Consider the following 16,627-nt stretch of genomic DNA (forward strand, 5'->3'; position numbering starts at 1 on the left):
GCTGCTCACGAGCGCTCTGCCGTACGTCAACAACGTGCCTCACCTGGGGAACATCATCGGCTGTGTGCTCAGCGCAGACGTGTTCGCCAGGTAACAGATTCATCACCAGTCTCAATGTTGTTTGGCTTTCTTTTTTTTTGTGACAAATTCTGCATTTTTCTTCTTCAAAATTTTTTTTTTTTACTATTAGTGAAACATTTTAATTTCGATTATTTGCAATTAACCTTTTTCTTTTTCTCTCTCCATATTTTATTGGGTTGTAAAATCTTCCGATTTTTACAGATATACACTACCGTTCAAAAGTTTGGGGTCAGTAATATTTTTAATGTTTTTAAAAGAAGTTTCTTCTGCTCACCAAGGCTGCATTTATTTGATTAAAAATACAAACAAAAACAGTAATATTGTGAAATATTATTCCAATGTAAATCAGCTGTTTTCTATGTGAATATATAGTAAAGTGTAATTTATTCCTGAGATCAAAGCTGAATTTTCAGCATCATTACTCCAGTCTTCAGTGTCACATGATCCTTCAGAAATCATTCTAATATGATGATTTGATGCTCAAGAAACATTTATGATTATTATCAGTGTTGAAAACAGTTATTTACATTTTTATTTCATGATGCTATGATGAATAGAAAGTTCAGAAGAACAGCATTTCTCTGAAATCTAAAGCTTTTGTAACATTAAACACTCCCGTTCAAAAGTTTGGGGTCAGTAAGCATTTTAATTTTATAAATTTAGAAATAAAATAAATCAATACTTTTATTCATCAAGGATGAGTTAAACTGATCAAAAGTTACAGTAAAGACATTTATAATGTTAGAAAATATTCTATTTTAAATAAATGCTGTTCTTTTGAACTTTCTATTCATTAAAGAATTTGGGGAAAAAAATTGTACAACTGTTTTCAACATTGATAATAATGAATGTTTTTTGAGCATCAAATCATCATATTAGAATGATTTCTGAAGGATCATGTGACACTGAAGACTGGAGTAATGATGCTGAAAATTCAGCTTTGATCACAGGAATAAATTACATTTTAAAATACATTAAAATAGAAAACAGTCATTTAAAATTGTCATAATATTTCACAATATTACTGGGGTTTTTTTAATAGTTTTTTATCAAATAAATGCAGCCTTGGTGAGCAGAAGACACTTCTTACTAAACCTCTTTCTTACTAAAGAAGATAAAAATCTTACTGACCCTTAACTTTTGAATGGTAGTGTATGGTGTTGTAAATTCTTTGGATTTATAATTCTCAATCACAAGTTTTCAGAACCTTTTTACTCTGTATTCCTGGTCTTCTGTGCGGAGAGTTGCATAAAGCGTTTCACTACATGTCGTACGGTGTGACCAATACAACTCGAAACTTAATTGACATCTAAATTAATTGCTTTTATTCTATAAAATCCAGTCAATGTAAACTTGTTTTTTAATGACAGTGACAGCATAAACAAAGTAAAGTTCAGTATTCTATTAATAATAGAATGGGAAAATATGTATTAGTTTTGTTGAACAAAGTCTTACAAAGTCTTGATGATGTTTCAGGCTCTACTAGAACAGGTTTTCCTGCTTGAATGTTGATTATTTTCCTCATATTCTCCATTGTTGCGGCTCCTCTCTTCCCAGTCTGTCAGTAACGCTCTGTTTACTTCCTGTCTCTATGAAGCCCCTCCTTCTGAAAAGCACACTGTGCTCTGATTGGTTGGCTGGAGCAGTGTGTTGTGATTGGTCGAGCGCTTCGAATGTGTTTGGGAAATGTCCCGCCTCTTACCCTAACCGCCAGTTTCAACCATAGACTGTATAAAAATATGGACGTAGTGTCCGTGACGTTGATGTTTCTGAAGAGCATTTTTGAAGCCCAAAGTGGGTGGAGCCGGCCGTCGCCATCTTGGCCGCGCGTCAATCCCGGATAAACGAAAATGGGCAAAGAGGCGAATTTGAACCTGTCACTCAAGTGGCCACGCCCCTAATTATGCAGAACTTTAAGGCTTAAAGGCATAGTTCACCCAAAATTAAAAATGAGTTATAATTATATTTATATAAAAAAAATGTCCTGGCTCTTCCAAGCTTTATAATGGCAGTGAATGGCTGTTTCTGTTTTGAAGTCCATAAAAGTGCATCTATCATCATAAAAGTGCATCTGTTGCATCTATCCATCATAAAAGTGCATCTATCATCATAAAAGTGCATCTGTTGCATCTATCCATCATAAAAGTGCATCTATCATCATAAAAGTGTATCTATCCATCATAAAAGTGCATCTATCATCATAAAAGTGCATCTGTTGCATCTATCCATCATAAAAGTGTATCTATCATCATAAAAGTGTATCTATCATCATAAAAGTGCATCTGTTGCATCTATCCATCATAAAAGTGTATCTATCATCATAAAAGTGTATCTATCCATCATAAAAGTGCATCTATCATCATAAAAGTGCATCTGTTGCATCTATCCATCATAAAAGTGCATCTATCATCATAAAAGTGCATCTGTTGCATCTATCCATCATAAAAGTGCATCTATCATCATAAAAGTGCATCTGTTGCATCTATCCATCATAAAAGTGTATCTATCATCATAAAAGTGTATCTATCCATCATAAAAGTGCATCTATCATCATAAAAGTGCATCTGTTGCATCTATCCATCATAAAAGTGCATCTATCATCATAAAAGTGCATCTGTTGCATCTATCCATCATAAAAGTGCATCTATCATCATAAAAGTGCATCTGTTGCATCTATCCATCATAAAAGTGCATCTATCATCATAAAAGTGCATCTGTTGCATCTATCCATCATAAAAGTGCATCTATCCATCATAAAAGTGCATCTATCCATCATAAAAGTGCATCTATCATCATAAAAGTGTATCTATCCATCATAAAAGTGCATCTATCCATCATAAAAGTGCATCTATCCATCATAAAAGTGTATCTATCCATCATAAAAGTGTATCTATCCATCATAAAAGTGCATCTATCATCATAAAAGTGTATCTATCCATCATAAAAGTGCATCTATCATCATAAAAGTGCGTCTATCCATCATAAAAGTGCATCTATCCATCATAAAAGTGCATCTATCATCATAAAAGTGTATCTATCCATCATAAAAGTGCATCTATCATCATAAAAGTGCGTCTATCCATCATAAAAGTGCATCTATCATCATAAAAGTGCATCTATCCATCATAAAAGTGCATCTATCCATCATAAAAGTGCATCTATCATCATAAAAGTGTATCTATCCATCATAAAAGTGCGTCTATCATCATAAAAGTGCGTCTATCCATCATAAAAGTGCATCTATCATCATAAAAGTGCATCTATCATCATAAAAGTGCATCTATCATCATAAATGTGCATCTAAAAATATTCGTATTTAAAACTTAGTAAAATAACTAACTTCCGGCTGTAGACATATATTTTTCTGCTGTAAAGTTGGGCATTTTAACATGGGGGTCTATGGGATTGAGTCTCTTCTGCAGCCGGTCTCTAGTGGCCAGTCGATGAACTGCAGTTTAAGTCACTTCAGTGTTTGAATCAAGAGAGAGAGCGGAAGGCTGCCGCTTGGTTTTAACACACTACTAACTATCTCAACCAGGCCCCACCCCTTTACTCTGCGTATGATATGATGCCGTGTGTTTCTGCAGATATGGGCGTTTGCGCGGCTGGAATCTCCTGTTCGTCTGCGGTACGGATGAGTACGGGACGGCCACGGAGAACAAGGCTCGCGAGGAGGGACTGACGCCGCAGGAGATCTGCGACAAATACCACACCATCCACGCCTCCATCTACCAGTGGTTCCAGATCGACTTCGACTTCTTCGGCCGCACGACCACTGAACGCCAAACTGAGTGAGAACTGCTCGTCTAGTGAAGCCTTCCTTGACCATTAGTTTTAAATCCCCCTGTAGTCAATCATCGCATCCCTTAAAACTCATCTTTGATCACCAAAATTACACTTTTAAGCGTTTTTTCCTTAATGCCTTAAATATCTTGAATGTAACTCGACACCCTTGCCTCATTTAGTATGCGTGGTTCTATGAATATGCAAATGAGCCCCGCCTCCACTCACTCACTCAGCTCAGAGATCCACTGGTTGACGATCACACGTTGATCTGATTGGTTACAAGGTAGTTTGTGACGTCAGAAACACCAGCGATTTCAAAGCGTGTTTTTGAGACTGTCTTTGGTTCACTGCAGTTTTAAGGAGGAAATACTCAGCAATGGTGTCGACTTATGAACTTACACATGCTTTGTCTTAAAGCGTATTCAAATAAGCATATTCATTTATTTCTATTGTTTTATTTTTTATCAATTTAAAATGTATACATTTATAGTTCTATATTTTGAAGTGAATTGACAATGTCAATATCATCACTCCAGAAACTTGTATTATATTTAATGTTTTTTTATTTATTATTATTTTATTTTAATTCAATTTTATCGTATAAAACACGCATAAGTGTTTGTGTTTGTAGAAACATTCACTTCTAAATACATTTTTTCATAATTGGAAAATTGTTTATATATACAGTACAGGCCAAAAGTTTGGACACATTACTATTTGTAATGTTTTTGAAAGAAGTTTCTTCTGCTCATCAAGCCTGCATTTATTTGATAAAATACACAAAAAAAAAATGTAATATTGTGAAATATTATTACAATTTCAAATAATTGGTTTTCAATTTATTATACTTTAAATTATCATTTATTTCTGTGATGCAAAGCTGAATTTTCAGGATCATTACTCCAGTCTATCACATGATCCTTTAGAAATCATTCTAATATGATGATTCATTATCAAAGTTGGAAACAGTTCTGCTGCTTAATATTTTTTCATAACCTGTGATACTTTTTTAGGATACTTTGATGAATAAAAAGTAAAAATAAATAAATAAATAAATAAAAATATAAATCTTTTGTAACAGCAATATCCACTACTGGTCAGTCATTTGGGGTCGGTAATTTTTTTCTTTCTTTTTTTGAAAATAAATCAATACTTTTATTCAGCAAGGATGTGTTACATTGATAAAAAGTGATAGTAAAGAAGATTTATATTATAAGAAAATATTTTTTTATTTTGAATAAATGCAGTTCTTTTTAACCTTTTATTCATCAAATATATTAGGCAGCAGAACTGTGTCCAACACTCATAATAAATCAGAATATTAGAATGATTTCTGAAGGATCATGTGATAGACTGGATGTCACATGTGACACTGATAGACTGGAGTAATGATCCTGAAAATTCAGCTTTGCATCACAGGAATAAATTATTTTTTTAAAGTATATTCAAATAGAAAACTATTATTTTAAGTTGTAATAATATTTCACAATATAAATTTTTTTTTTTTTCTGTATTTTTGATCAAATAAATGCAGGCTTGATGAGCAGAAGAAACTTCTTTCAAAAACATTAAAAATAGTTATGTTTCCAAACTTTTGGCCTGTACTGTCTATCTATATATATATATATATATATAATTACTTTGGATCTTACATTATATTTTCAAAGTTATTTAACGCTCGTAAACGAACGCTGTGCCGTTGAATGTGTATTTGCGTGCAGGTTATGTCGTTAGTTACGTCATTGCTCGGTTCTCTAGTCAGTGAAGATCTCATAACCGTATAGAAGTGTTTTATTTCCTGTAAATCTCCGTCTTTCCTCAGAATCGCTCAGGATATCTTCTGGCGTCTCCACGAGAGGGGCTTTCTGCTGGAGGACACGGTGGAGCAGCTTCGCTGTGAAAGCTGTCAGCGGTTCCTGGCCGATCGCTTCGTGGAGGGCGTGTGTCCTCACTGCCATTACCCAGAAGCCCGTGGGGACCAGTGTGACAAATGTGGCCGTCTCATCAATGCTGTGGAGCTCAGGGTACGGCTCGAGATCACACGGTCCTGAACTTCACTTCTAAATACATTTTTAAATATATGGAATTTATATATATATATATATATACACTACTGGTCAAAAGTTTGGGGTCAGTAAGATTTTTTTAAATGTTTTTAAAAGAAGTCTCTTCTGCTCACCAAGGCTGCATTTATTTGATAAACAATAAATAAATAAAAACTGTAATATTGTGAAATATTATGACAATTTAAAATGACTGTTTTCTTCAGTGTCACATGATCCTTCACAAATCATTCTAATATGATGATTTGATGCTCAAGAAACATTCATTATTATTATCAGTGTTGAAAACAGTCATTTAAAAAATGTTTTCAAAATTCTTTGATGAATAGAAAGTTCAAAAGAACAGCATTTATTTAAAATAGAATATTTTCTAACATTATAAATGTCTTTACTGTCACTTTTGATCAGTTTAACTCATCCTTGATGAATACAATTATTTATTTATTTTATTTCTTTCCCCCAAATATAAAATTAAAATTCTTACTGACCCCAATCTTTTGAACGGTCGTGTTTAATGTTACAAAAGCTTTAGATTTCAGAGAAATGCTGTTCTTCTGAACTTTCTATTCATCATAGCATCATGAAATAAAAATGTAAAAAACTGTTTTCAACACTGATAATAATCATAAATGTTTCTTGATCATCAAATCATCATATTAGAGTGATTTGTGAAGGATCATGTGACACAGAAGACTGGAGTAATGATGCTGAAAATTCAGCTTTGATCACAGGAATAAATTACACATTACTATATATTCACATAGAAAACAGATGATTTACATTATAATAATATTTCACAATATTGTACTGTATTTTAGATCACATATATCCAGCCTTGGTGAGCAGAAGAGACTCTTTTATGATTTCATATTTTTGTAGAAACCGTTATTGTTCAGGATTCTTTGATGATTAGAAAGTTCAAAAGAACAGCATTTATTTGAAATAGAATCTTTTGTAACATTATAAATGTCTTTACTGTAACTTTTGATCAGTTGAAGTAGACAGTTCGTTAGTTAGTTCATGTAAGTTAATACATTTACTAATGTTAACTAATCCTCTTGTTGTGAAGTGTTACGGTGTGTGTTTACTGTGTGCTGTTCCTCGTGTCGTCTCCTGTAGAGTCCGCAGTGTAAAGTGTGCAAGGAAACGCCGGTGATCCGCTCCTCTAAACACCTGTTTCTGGACCTGCCGAAGGTAAAGCGGATGTGAAGTGTGTTGTTGATCCCTTCATCCTCTCTTCAGCTCGGTCAGAGTGTGTGTTTGTCCACACTGATACGGTTTAGTTTGAAAATGCATCTTTTTCTCTCCGCTTTTGGCCTTTCGTCCACACTGAGACGGCACTTTTATTAATGAAAACTATGCTTATTGAAAACGCTCTCCAAAGTGGATGAATCTGAAAGCGCTGGTTTGGTGTTGTAGTGTCGACTGTCAAAACTGAGGTATTTAAAAACGATGATGTAAGTTTAGTCATGTGACGCATATTGTACCAATAGATATTCATGTTTATAGCGGTATTGTGCCTGTTATGAGCTGTTCACTTTCACACTGTTGATAAAGATATGTTCTTCACACACTCTTCATATCACAGTCCTGCAAACATGACAGAATTCACTCGCATTTGCTAAACATGAGAGCTGTCGCGTTTCAGACCAGACATATAATAGTGAGAGAGAACGATCTGGACGATCAGTGAATGCTGAGATTTGAGCTAAATAAAATGATCCTGCCAGAAGAATTGCGTGATAACCGGATCACGTCTTGTTCTGTCGGTATCATCTTAGTGAGCGTTTGAAGCAAAAATCTATCCGGATTAATGAAGACGTAGCCTAAAAATAAAGGTTCTTTATTGGCATCTATGATTGAATGATAAACATCCCAGCTATCAGGGAACGCTCTACAGAACATTCAGAGAACATTTACTTAAAGTCCCCCTGTAGTCGATCATTTTATCCCTTAAAACTCATCTTTCATCACCGAAATTACATATTTAAAAGTTTTTTCCTTGGAAAAACATTTATTCATGCGTTAAAATATCTTGAATGTAACTCGACACCCTTGCCTCATTTAGTATGCGCGGTTCTATGAATATGCAATTGAGCCCCGCCTCCACTCACTCACTCAGCTCAGAGATCCACTGGTTGACGATCACACGTTGATCTGATTGTTTGCTAGGTAGTTTGTGACGTCAGAAACACCAGCGATTTCAAAGCGTGTGTTTGAGACTGAAACACTGAAACGCCTGAAAACGCTAGTGTGGATGGAGAGCGCTTTTAAGCAAAAACGCCGTTTTCAAATGTATCCGGATTGATGTAGACGTAGCCTGTGTGTGTGTGTGTGTGTGATAGCTGGAGGGCGAGCTGGAGCAGTGGCTGGAGAAGTCGATCAGCTCGGGCGATTGGACGGCGAATGCACGGCACATCACGCGCTCGTGGCTCCGGGACGGCCTGAAGCCCCGGTGTATCACACGAGACCTGCGCTGGGGGACGCCGGTGCCTCACCAGGACTTCAAGGAGAAAGTATGAACGCACAATCCTGAGACGTTATTTCTAGTGCTATCAACGTATTGCGTTAAAGGGATAGTTCACCCAAAAATGAAAATTAGCCCATGATTTACTCACCCTGAAGCCATCCTAGGTGTAAATGACTTTCTTCAATCAGAGTTATATTAAAAAATGTCCTGGCTCTTCCAAGCTTTATAAGGGCAGTGAATGGCTGTTTCTGTTTTGAAGGACATACAATTATGCACTTTTATGATGGACAGATGCACTTTTATGGACTTCAAAACAGGACTTCATTTTCATTTTTGCAATGAAATCTAGTTAATGTTTTTAATCGATAAATCGACAGCACTAGTTATTTCACTAATATTGTCCATTAATCCAAATGCACAATGAACCGATGTGTCTGTCTGTCCATGAAGGTGTTCTACGTGTGGTTCGACGCTCCTATTGGCTACCTGTCCATCACGGCAAACTACACCGACCAATGGGAGAAATGGTGGAAGAACCCTCAGCAGGTGCTGATCAAGTTTGATATTTCACCTCTTGATGCAAATCACATATGTGTCCTAGATGATTTATATATATATATGAATGCATGAATGCTTTAAACAACAAAACAATACAACATACACTTTGGAGTCAGGGGAGCAAAGAAAACATAAAAAAAAAATATTTAAAAAAACATTCACAAAAATACAAGACCTTTGTATCCTTTAAAGATTTTGAAGATTGAACAGTCTTAATAGCTTCTCCATTAGTACTAGATTGAATAGTAGAAAAGTAATTTTGAAATTCTTTAAGGACTACTGAGAAAAGGGGCTTTTTGTTCGAAAACGTACACTTATGAATGTGTAATTTGACTAATAAAATTAACAAATTAATTACAACTAATAGAGCCGTATATATATATATATATAGTGAAACGCTTCTGGAACGAGAGCAAATGTGGGCGGGGCTTGATTGTGTCCGTGGGGAATTGATTGAATGATAGGATGGTTGTGGTTTGCTATTGGCTGATCTCATGTGAGTGACAGGTTCAGAGATCATCAGAGAAGAGATGCTGCAAGAGGAACTTATTCTGATTCAACCTTATTAACACAATAATGATGATGTGCACCGATAACTCATTTAGAATAAACACTGCAATATTCCATTTAAAAAAATAGCCAATTTAGATTTCATGCTGACTTTACACTGTTTTTTTTTCCCAGGCCTGGAATTTATGTAAATAAATGAAATCTTAAAAGTGATGAAATTTACTATATTGATGAATATGCATTTTTATAGTTGTGCTGAACTCGACTTTTGTGTTGAGTAAAACACGATTGCGAGTCATAACGATCTTGTTCATTACTGAATCTTTTTTGTGAATCAGAATGAAGCGTCTCTGATTGGTCAGCATGATTCATTAGCAAATTATTCTGAATCAAAATGATTTTTTTCTGTTCTTATCCCCGTCATCAGAGAAGAGATGAAGAGCGAGAGGAACTTATTCTGATTCAAAAATGTCTGATTCTGAGAAAAAAACACTGCAATATTCCATAAAAAAAAGAAGAATTGGTTTCATGGTGACTTTAAAACATGTAGCTGCAGTCATATCAGCAATTTAGGAAATAAAAGCTGGTGCATTTCTGTTATTTAATTATTTCTGTTCACATCTTGTCAATTTAATGAATACTCCTAATTCTCCCAGTGATTGACACACCGCTGCTGTCCATAACCGGTTCAGTGTGTGATTGCCGTGTGTGTCCTATAGGTGGAGCTGTACAACTTCATGGCGAAGGACAACGTTCCCTTCCACAGTGTCGTTTTCCCTTGTTCACTTCTCGGAGCTCAAGACAACTACACACTGGTCAATAATCTCATAGCCACCGGTGAGATGCTATCTTACATTCAGATCATTTAAATAACATAAAACGATTGCAATCTATCTAATATAATCAAATATGCATATTGCATGACCATTTTAAAGGGATAGTTCACCCAAAAATGAAATCATTTACTCACCCTCAAGTTGTTTCAAACTTGTATGAATTTCTTTTTTCTGCTGAACACAAAAGAAGATATTTTGAAAAATGTCTGTAACCAAACAGTTGATGGACCCCAATGACTTCCATAGTAGGAAAAAAAAATACTATGGAAGTCATTGGGGTCCATCAACTGTTTGGTTACCGACATTTTTCAAAATATCTTCTTTTGTGTTCAGCAGAAGAAAGAAACTCATACAGGTTTGAAACAACTTGAGGGTGAGTAAATGATGACAGAATTTTCATTTTTGGGTGAACTATCCCTTTAAATACACTATCATTAAAAAGTTGGCATTTTTAATGTTTTTGAGTCACGAAAGCTGCATTTATTACTAGAGTATAAATCATAACAGAGTATAAATCATCTGTTTTCTATGTGAATATATAGTAAAGTGTAATTTATTCCTGTGATCAAAGCTGAATTTTCAGCATCATTACTCCAGTCTTCAGTGTCACATGATCCTTCACAAATCATTCTAATATGATGATTTGATGCTCAAGAAACATTTATGATTATTATCAATGTTGAAAACAGTTTCATATTTTTGTGGAAAACTTGATCTTTTATTTTTTACGATTCTTTGATGAACAGAAAATTCAAAAGAACAGCATTTATTTTTTTAAATAGACTCTTTGGTAACATTATACATGTCTTGACTGTCACTTTTGATCAATTGAACGTGTCCTCGCTGATTGAACGCATTAAAAAAAAATCTTGTGGTCTGTGGGGTGGTGGTGGCGCAATGGATAAGACACATGCCTTTGGTGTGAGAGACCCGGGTTCGAATCCACTGTGAGACACCAATGTGTCCCTGAGCAAGACACTTAACCCCTAGTTGCTACAGAGGCGTGCGACCTCTGACATATATAGCAATTGTAAGTCGCTTTGGATAAAAGCGTCAGCTAAATGAATAAATGTAAATGTAAATCTTACTGACTCGATTGGCTGATATCATTCATGAATGTTTTCATGTGTCCAGAATACTTGAATTACGAGGACACGAAGTTCTCCAAGAGTCGTGGTGTGGGTGTGTTCGGTGACATGGCGAAGGACACGGGGATCCCGTCTGACGTGTGGCGCTTCTACCTGCTGTTCCTGCGGCCTGAGGCTCAGGACTCGGCCTTCTCCTGGGCCGACATGGCCATCAAGAACAACTCTGAGCTGCTCAACAACCTGGGCAACTTCATTAACAGGTCTGTGTTGGTGGATCTCACTCGCTCACTCACTCACTCACTCACTCACTCACTCACTCACTCACTCACTCACTCACTCACTCACTCACTCATACTCTCACTTTTATACAGAACTCGCTCACTCACTCACTCACACTCTCACTTTTATACAGAACTCGCTCACTCACTCACTCACACTCTCACTTTTATACAGAACTCGCTCGCACTCACTCACTCACACTCACTCACTCACTCACTCACTCACTCTCACACACACACTCACTCACTCTCACTCACACTCACTCACTCACTCACTCACTCACTCACTCACTCATACTCTCACTTTTATACAGAACTCGCTCACTCACTCACTCACACTCTCACTTTTATACAGAACTCGCTCACTCACTCACTCACTCACACTCTCACTTTTATACAGAACTCGCTCGCACTCACTCACTCACACTCACTCACTCACTCACTCACTCACTCACTCACTCACTCACTCACTCACTCTCACACACACACACACACTCACTCACTCACTCACTCACTCACTCACTCACTCACTCACTCACTCACTCACTCACTCACTCACTCACTCTCTCACTCACTCACTCTCACACACACACACACTCGCTCACTCTCACACACACTCGCTCACTCTCACACTCTCACACACACTCGCTCACTCTCACACTCACACACACTCGCTCACTCGCTCGCTCACTCACTTTCTGAACACTTCATGCTTCTTGATTGATTAGATTGCTCTGATATGGTTTTACATTTTATTTACACTTTGCCACGATTTATTCAGTTAGTAAAAACACATGAATTACAATGTGTAAATCTCCCCTTTTGCATCAGTTTTATTAACTTTTGGTTTTCTTTTCTTTTTTATCATTGATGCTAAGCTTCACGTAATACAATTTGTTGATTTAAAATTAATTCCTACATTTCCTGAGAAGTTCAAAAGTCTGGCATGAAATATTAATGAAATCAAACCATCCAGCATCCATTTTAAAATACTAGAGTCCCGGGAGTTCTGCTATAGTTTTCCTGGCAACACTTGATAATAAGGTTTAATTTGTTAACATGAACTAACAATGAACAAAGCATTTATTAATATTAGCCATTTATTAATCTTAGCTAATGTTAATCTCAGCATTTACTGATAATGTTTCCACAGGGCAGGGATGTTTGTGAGCAAGTTCTTCGACGGCTGTGTTCCTGAGATGCTCCTGAATGACGATGATAAGCGGCTCATCGCTCAGGTGTGCTGGGAGCTCAAGCAGTACATTACACTGCTGGATAAAGTCAGGTCAGGATTACCCACAATTCCTCATCGACGTGTGTGAATGGTGTGAAATGCAAAGATTCACAAATTTGTATTGTTCCTGAATGACAGCGATTCGGCTTTATGTCTATTAAACCTTTGTAGCAACTCATAATGTAAACTTTATCTACTCTCTTTAACTAATCGTTTTTTTATGTTTTAAAAACTATTACCATTATGAAAATGTTACATTTTTGGTGAGTTTATAATGTAATAAATTTCTCATAATGTAATAAATTTCTCATAATGTAAAAGTTATTACATTATGACCTTAAAGATTTTATTACGTTTAAAAAAAATTATGTTTATGAACATTTTATTACAATAGTAATGTAATACATAATTACATTATGTGCATTTTTTACATTATGAGTTGCTACAACCTTTGACAAGTACGATCACGACGAACAGCGAAGTTTATAGTTCGGATATAAACAGTGATGCCTGCGCGATCAAAATAGAGTAAATCACCTTTTGCGTCAAATAAAAATTGTGCATTACATCATTACACCAGTAGGTGGCGACAAGTGACTATTTGTCATTGAATCATTTATTCAAGAGATTTGTTCAGAAACGCTGATTCATCCAGTAATGAAACAAGTGACTTATTTATGAGTCGTTGAATAATTCATTCATTCAGGAGATTCGTTCGAAAACGCTGATTCATCCAGTAATGAAACAAGTGAAATATTTGAGTGAGTCATTGAATCATTAATTTAAGAGATGCGTTCAAAAACGCTGATTCATCCAGTAATGAAACAAGTGAAGTCTATATGAGTGAGTCATTGAATAATTCATTCATTCAAGAGATTTGTTCAAAAATGCTGATTCATCCTGTAATGAAACAAGTGAAGTATTTGTGTGAGTCATTGAATCATTCATTTAAGAGATTCGTTCAGAAACGCTGATTCATCCAGTAATGAAACCATCCAGTTTCCAAGTGACGTATTTATGAGTCATTGAATAATTCATTCATTCAAGAGATTTGTTCAAAAATGCTGATTCATCCAGTAATGAAACGAGTGAAGAATCTGAGTGTCATTGAATCATTAATTTAAGAGATTTGTTCAAAAACGCTGATTTAATTAAACAAGTGACGTATTTGAGTGAGTCATTGAATCATTAATGTAAGAGATTTGTTCAAAAATGCTGATTCATCCAGTAATGAAACAAGTGAAGTATTTGAGAGTCATTGAATCATTAATTCAAGAGATTCGTTCAAAAACGCTGATTCATCCAGTAATGAAACAAGTGAAGCCTTTATGAGTGAGTCATTGAATAATTCATTCATTCAAGAGATTTGTTCAAAAATGCTGATTCATCCAGTAATGAAACAAGTGAAAAATCTGAGTGTGTCATTGAATAATTAATTTAAGAGATTTGTTCAAAAATGCTGATTCATCCAGTAATGAAACAAGTGAAGTATTTATGAGTGAGTCATTGAATCATTAATTTAAGAGATTTGTTCAAAAATGCGGATTCATCCAGTAATGAAACAAGTGAAGTATTTATGAGTGAGTCATTGAATCATTCATTCAAGATATTTGTTCAAAAACACTGATTCATCCAGTAATGAAACAAGTGACGTATTTATGAGTGTCATTTAATCATTAATTCAAGAGATTCGTTCAAAAACGCTGATTCATCCACTAATGAAACAAGTGACGCATTTATGAGTCATTGAATAATTCATTCATTCAAGAGATTTGTTCAAAAATGCTGATTCATCCAGTAATGAAACAAGTGAAATATTTATGAGTGAGTCATTGAATCATCGATTCAAACTGATTTTTTTATTTATTAAAAGATTCAAATTAATGAAATGTTATTTTGTTTAGTTGTCTATTCAGAGTCATGGCAAAATCGTGATTCTATTTAAAAAGATTTTTTTTTATTCTCAATTTATCCAGAATCGTGCATATCTACCAGCCTGTAACTGAATTTGTCTAGTTTTGCTCAGCTCTATAATATTTCAGCAGCTTGTAATTCCTCTATAAATCAGGGTTACCAGGAAATATAAAGTAATATTTGTGATTTCCAAACTCACGGAAAATAATTGTATAAAATTATTCCTAAAAATCCAATTATCACAAACAACTAGAAATGTCTTGGAAATGATTTGTTGAACAAAAGCAGTGGGAGCTCTGATTATAAAATAACTGGATAAAGAAGCATTTATTTCTCTCAATAATCTTCTGCACGCATGCTTTTGTCTTCTAATATTGTGCATGTGTTCAGATGTAAGCGTATTAAACTCTCATCATGTGTTTGTTCCAGGATCCGTGACGCTCTGAAGTGCATCCTGAACATCTCTCGTCACGGGAATCAGTACATGCAGGTTAATGAACCCTGGAAGAAGATTAAAGGAGGAGATGACGACAGGCGAGTGACACGTGATGAGTGTGTGTCTGTGGGAACAACTGCAATGCGCAAACACTAAAGAAAATCTCAATTAAAAATTATTTCTAATTTCTAACACTCTAAAATTATTTCACTGTAAAGTTCTGTTAGTTAACCTCATTAGTTAGGATGAACTGACAATTAACAATACTTCAGAAAAAAAACTTCTAAAGCATTTATTAATCTAATTTTGAATAAAAATAAAAATTATATAAAAAAATTCTAAATAAAAAATGTGAAAAAATAATTATATAAAATATTTCAATATAAATGTTTCTAAGATCTCAGTTGTTCTCTCACTCTATCTATCTATCTATCTATCTATCTATCTATCTATCTATCTATCTATCTATATTTAACATGAACTAACAATAAACAATACTTCAGAAAAAACTTTTAAAGCATTTATTAATCTTAGTTCATTAATTTCTACATTCACTAATACATTATAAAAAATCATAAGTTGATGGACCTGAGCTGATATGAACTAACAATGAACCAGAGTTATTATCGTTATTATCATTAAAACATTTCTGTTAATTGAAATGAAGCCAAAATAAAATACTAATATTAAATTAATTGAAATTGAAAATTGAAAATTAAATGTTGCCTTTGCAATAAAGTAAAATTATTAACTGGAAACAAATAAAAACTAAAACTGAAATAAAAATAAATTAAACATAAAAACCTGTGTAAAACACACACACACACACACACAAAACTATAATAAAAATGACACTAAAAAAAGCAACTAAAAATTTAACTAAAATTGTGAAAATTAAAAACATAAAAATAAAAGCTAACTCATTAAAATAAACTAAAACAACACTTCATTAACTAACATGAACAAAGATGGTAACACTTTATTTTAGCGTTCAATTCTCACAATTAACTAATAGTGTATTATCATGCATATTACTAGAATATTGTCTGTTTATTAGTACTTATAAAGCACATATATATTCTGAATGACCATATTCTACATCCCTTAATCACCCAATACCTAAACTTAACAACCTTACTATTAATAATCAGTAATTAGGAGTTTATTGAGGTAAAAGTCGTAGTTAATAGTGAGAATTGGACCCTAAAACTAAAGTGTGACCAAATAAAGTGTTGCCTATAATTTTACAGTATATATTAAATCTTTGATCATGTAAATTAGTATTATTTATATTTAAATACTAAAGTGTTACCACAAAGATTAATGAATTCTGTAAGAAATGTATTGCTCATCGTTAGTTAATGCATCATCTC

The 16,627-nt window shown here is 34.5% G+C and overlaps 1 protein-coding gene across 1 annotated transcript in view; it reads left to right on the top strand.

Annotated features, from left to right (window-relative positions):
- Positions 1-16,627, top strand: part of mars1 (methionyl-tRNA synthetase 1) — a 31,939-nt gene that overhangs the window by 9,130 nt on the left and 6,182 nt on the right. The window contains 10 exon segments of the mRNA XM_082136597.1: positions 1-90; positions 3,669-3,872; positions 5,690-5,891; positions 7,050-7,124; positions 8,276-8,446; positions 8,851-8,946; positions 10,188-10,305; positions 11,439-11,652; positions 12,824-12,955; positions 15,248-15,356. The exon segment at positions 1-90 is cut by the window's left edge and continues 27 nt beyond it. Of these exon segments, the coding sequence (XP_081992723.1) occupies positions 1-90; positions 3,669-3,872; positions 5,690-5,891; positions 7,050-7,124; positions 8,276-8,446; positions 8,851-8,946; positions 10,188-10,305; positions 11,439-11,652; positions 12,824-12,955; positions 15,248-15,356 (1,411 nt within the window).

This window comes from Leuciscus leuciscus (assembly GCF_965113295.1).
Source record: "Leuciscus leuciscus genome assembly, chromosome: 14".
Classification (NCBI taxonomy): Eukaryota; Metazoa; Chordata; class Actinopteri; order Cypriniformes; family Leuciscidae; genus Leuciscus; species Leuciscus leuciscus.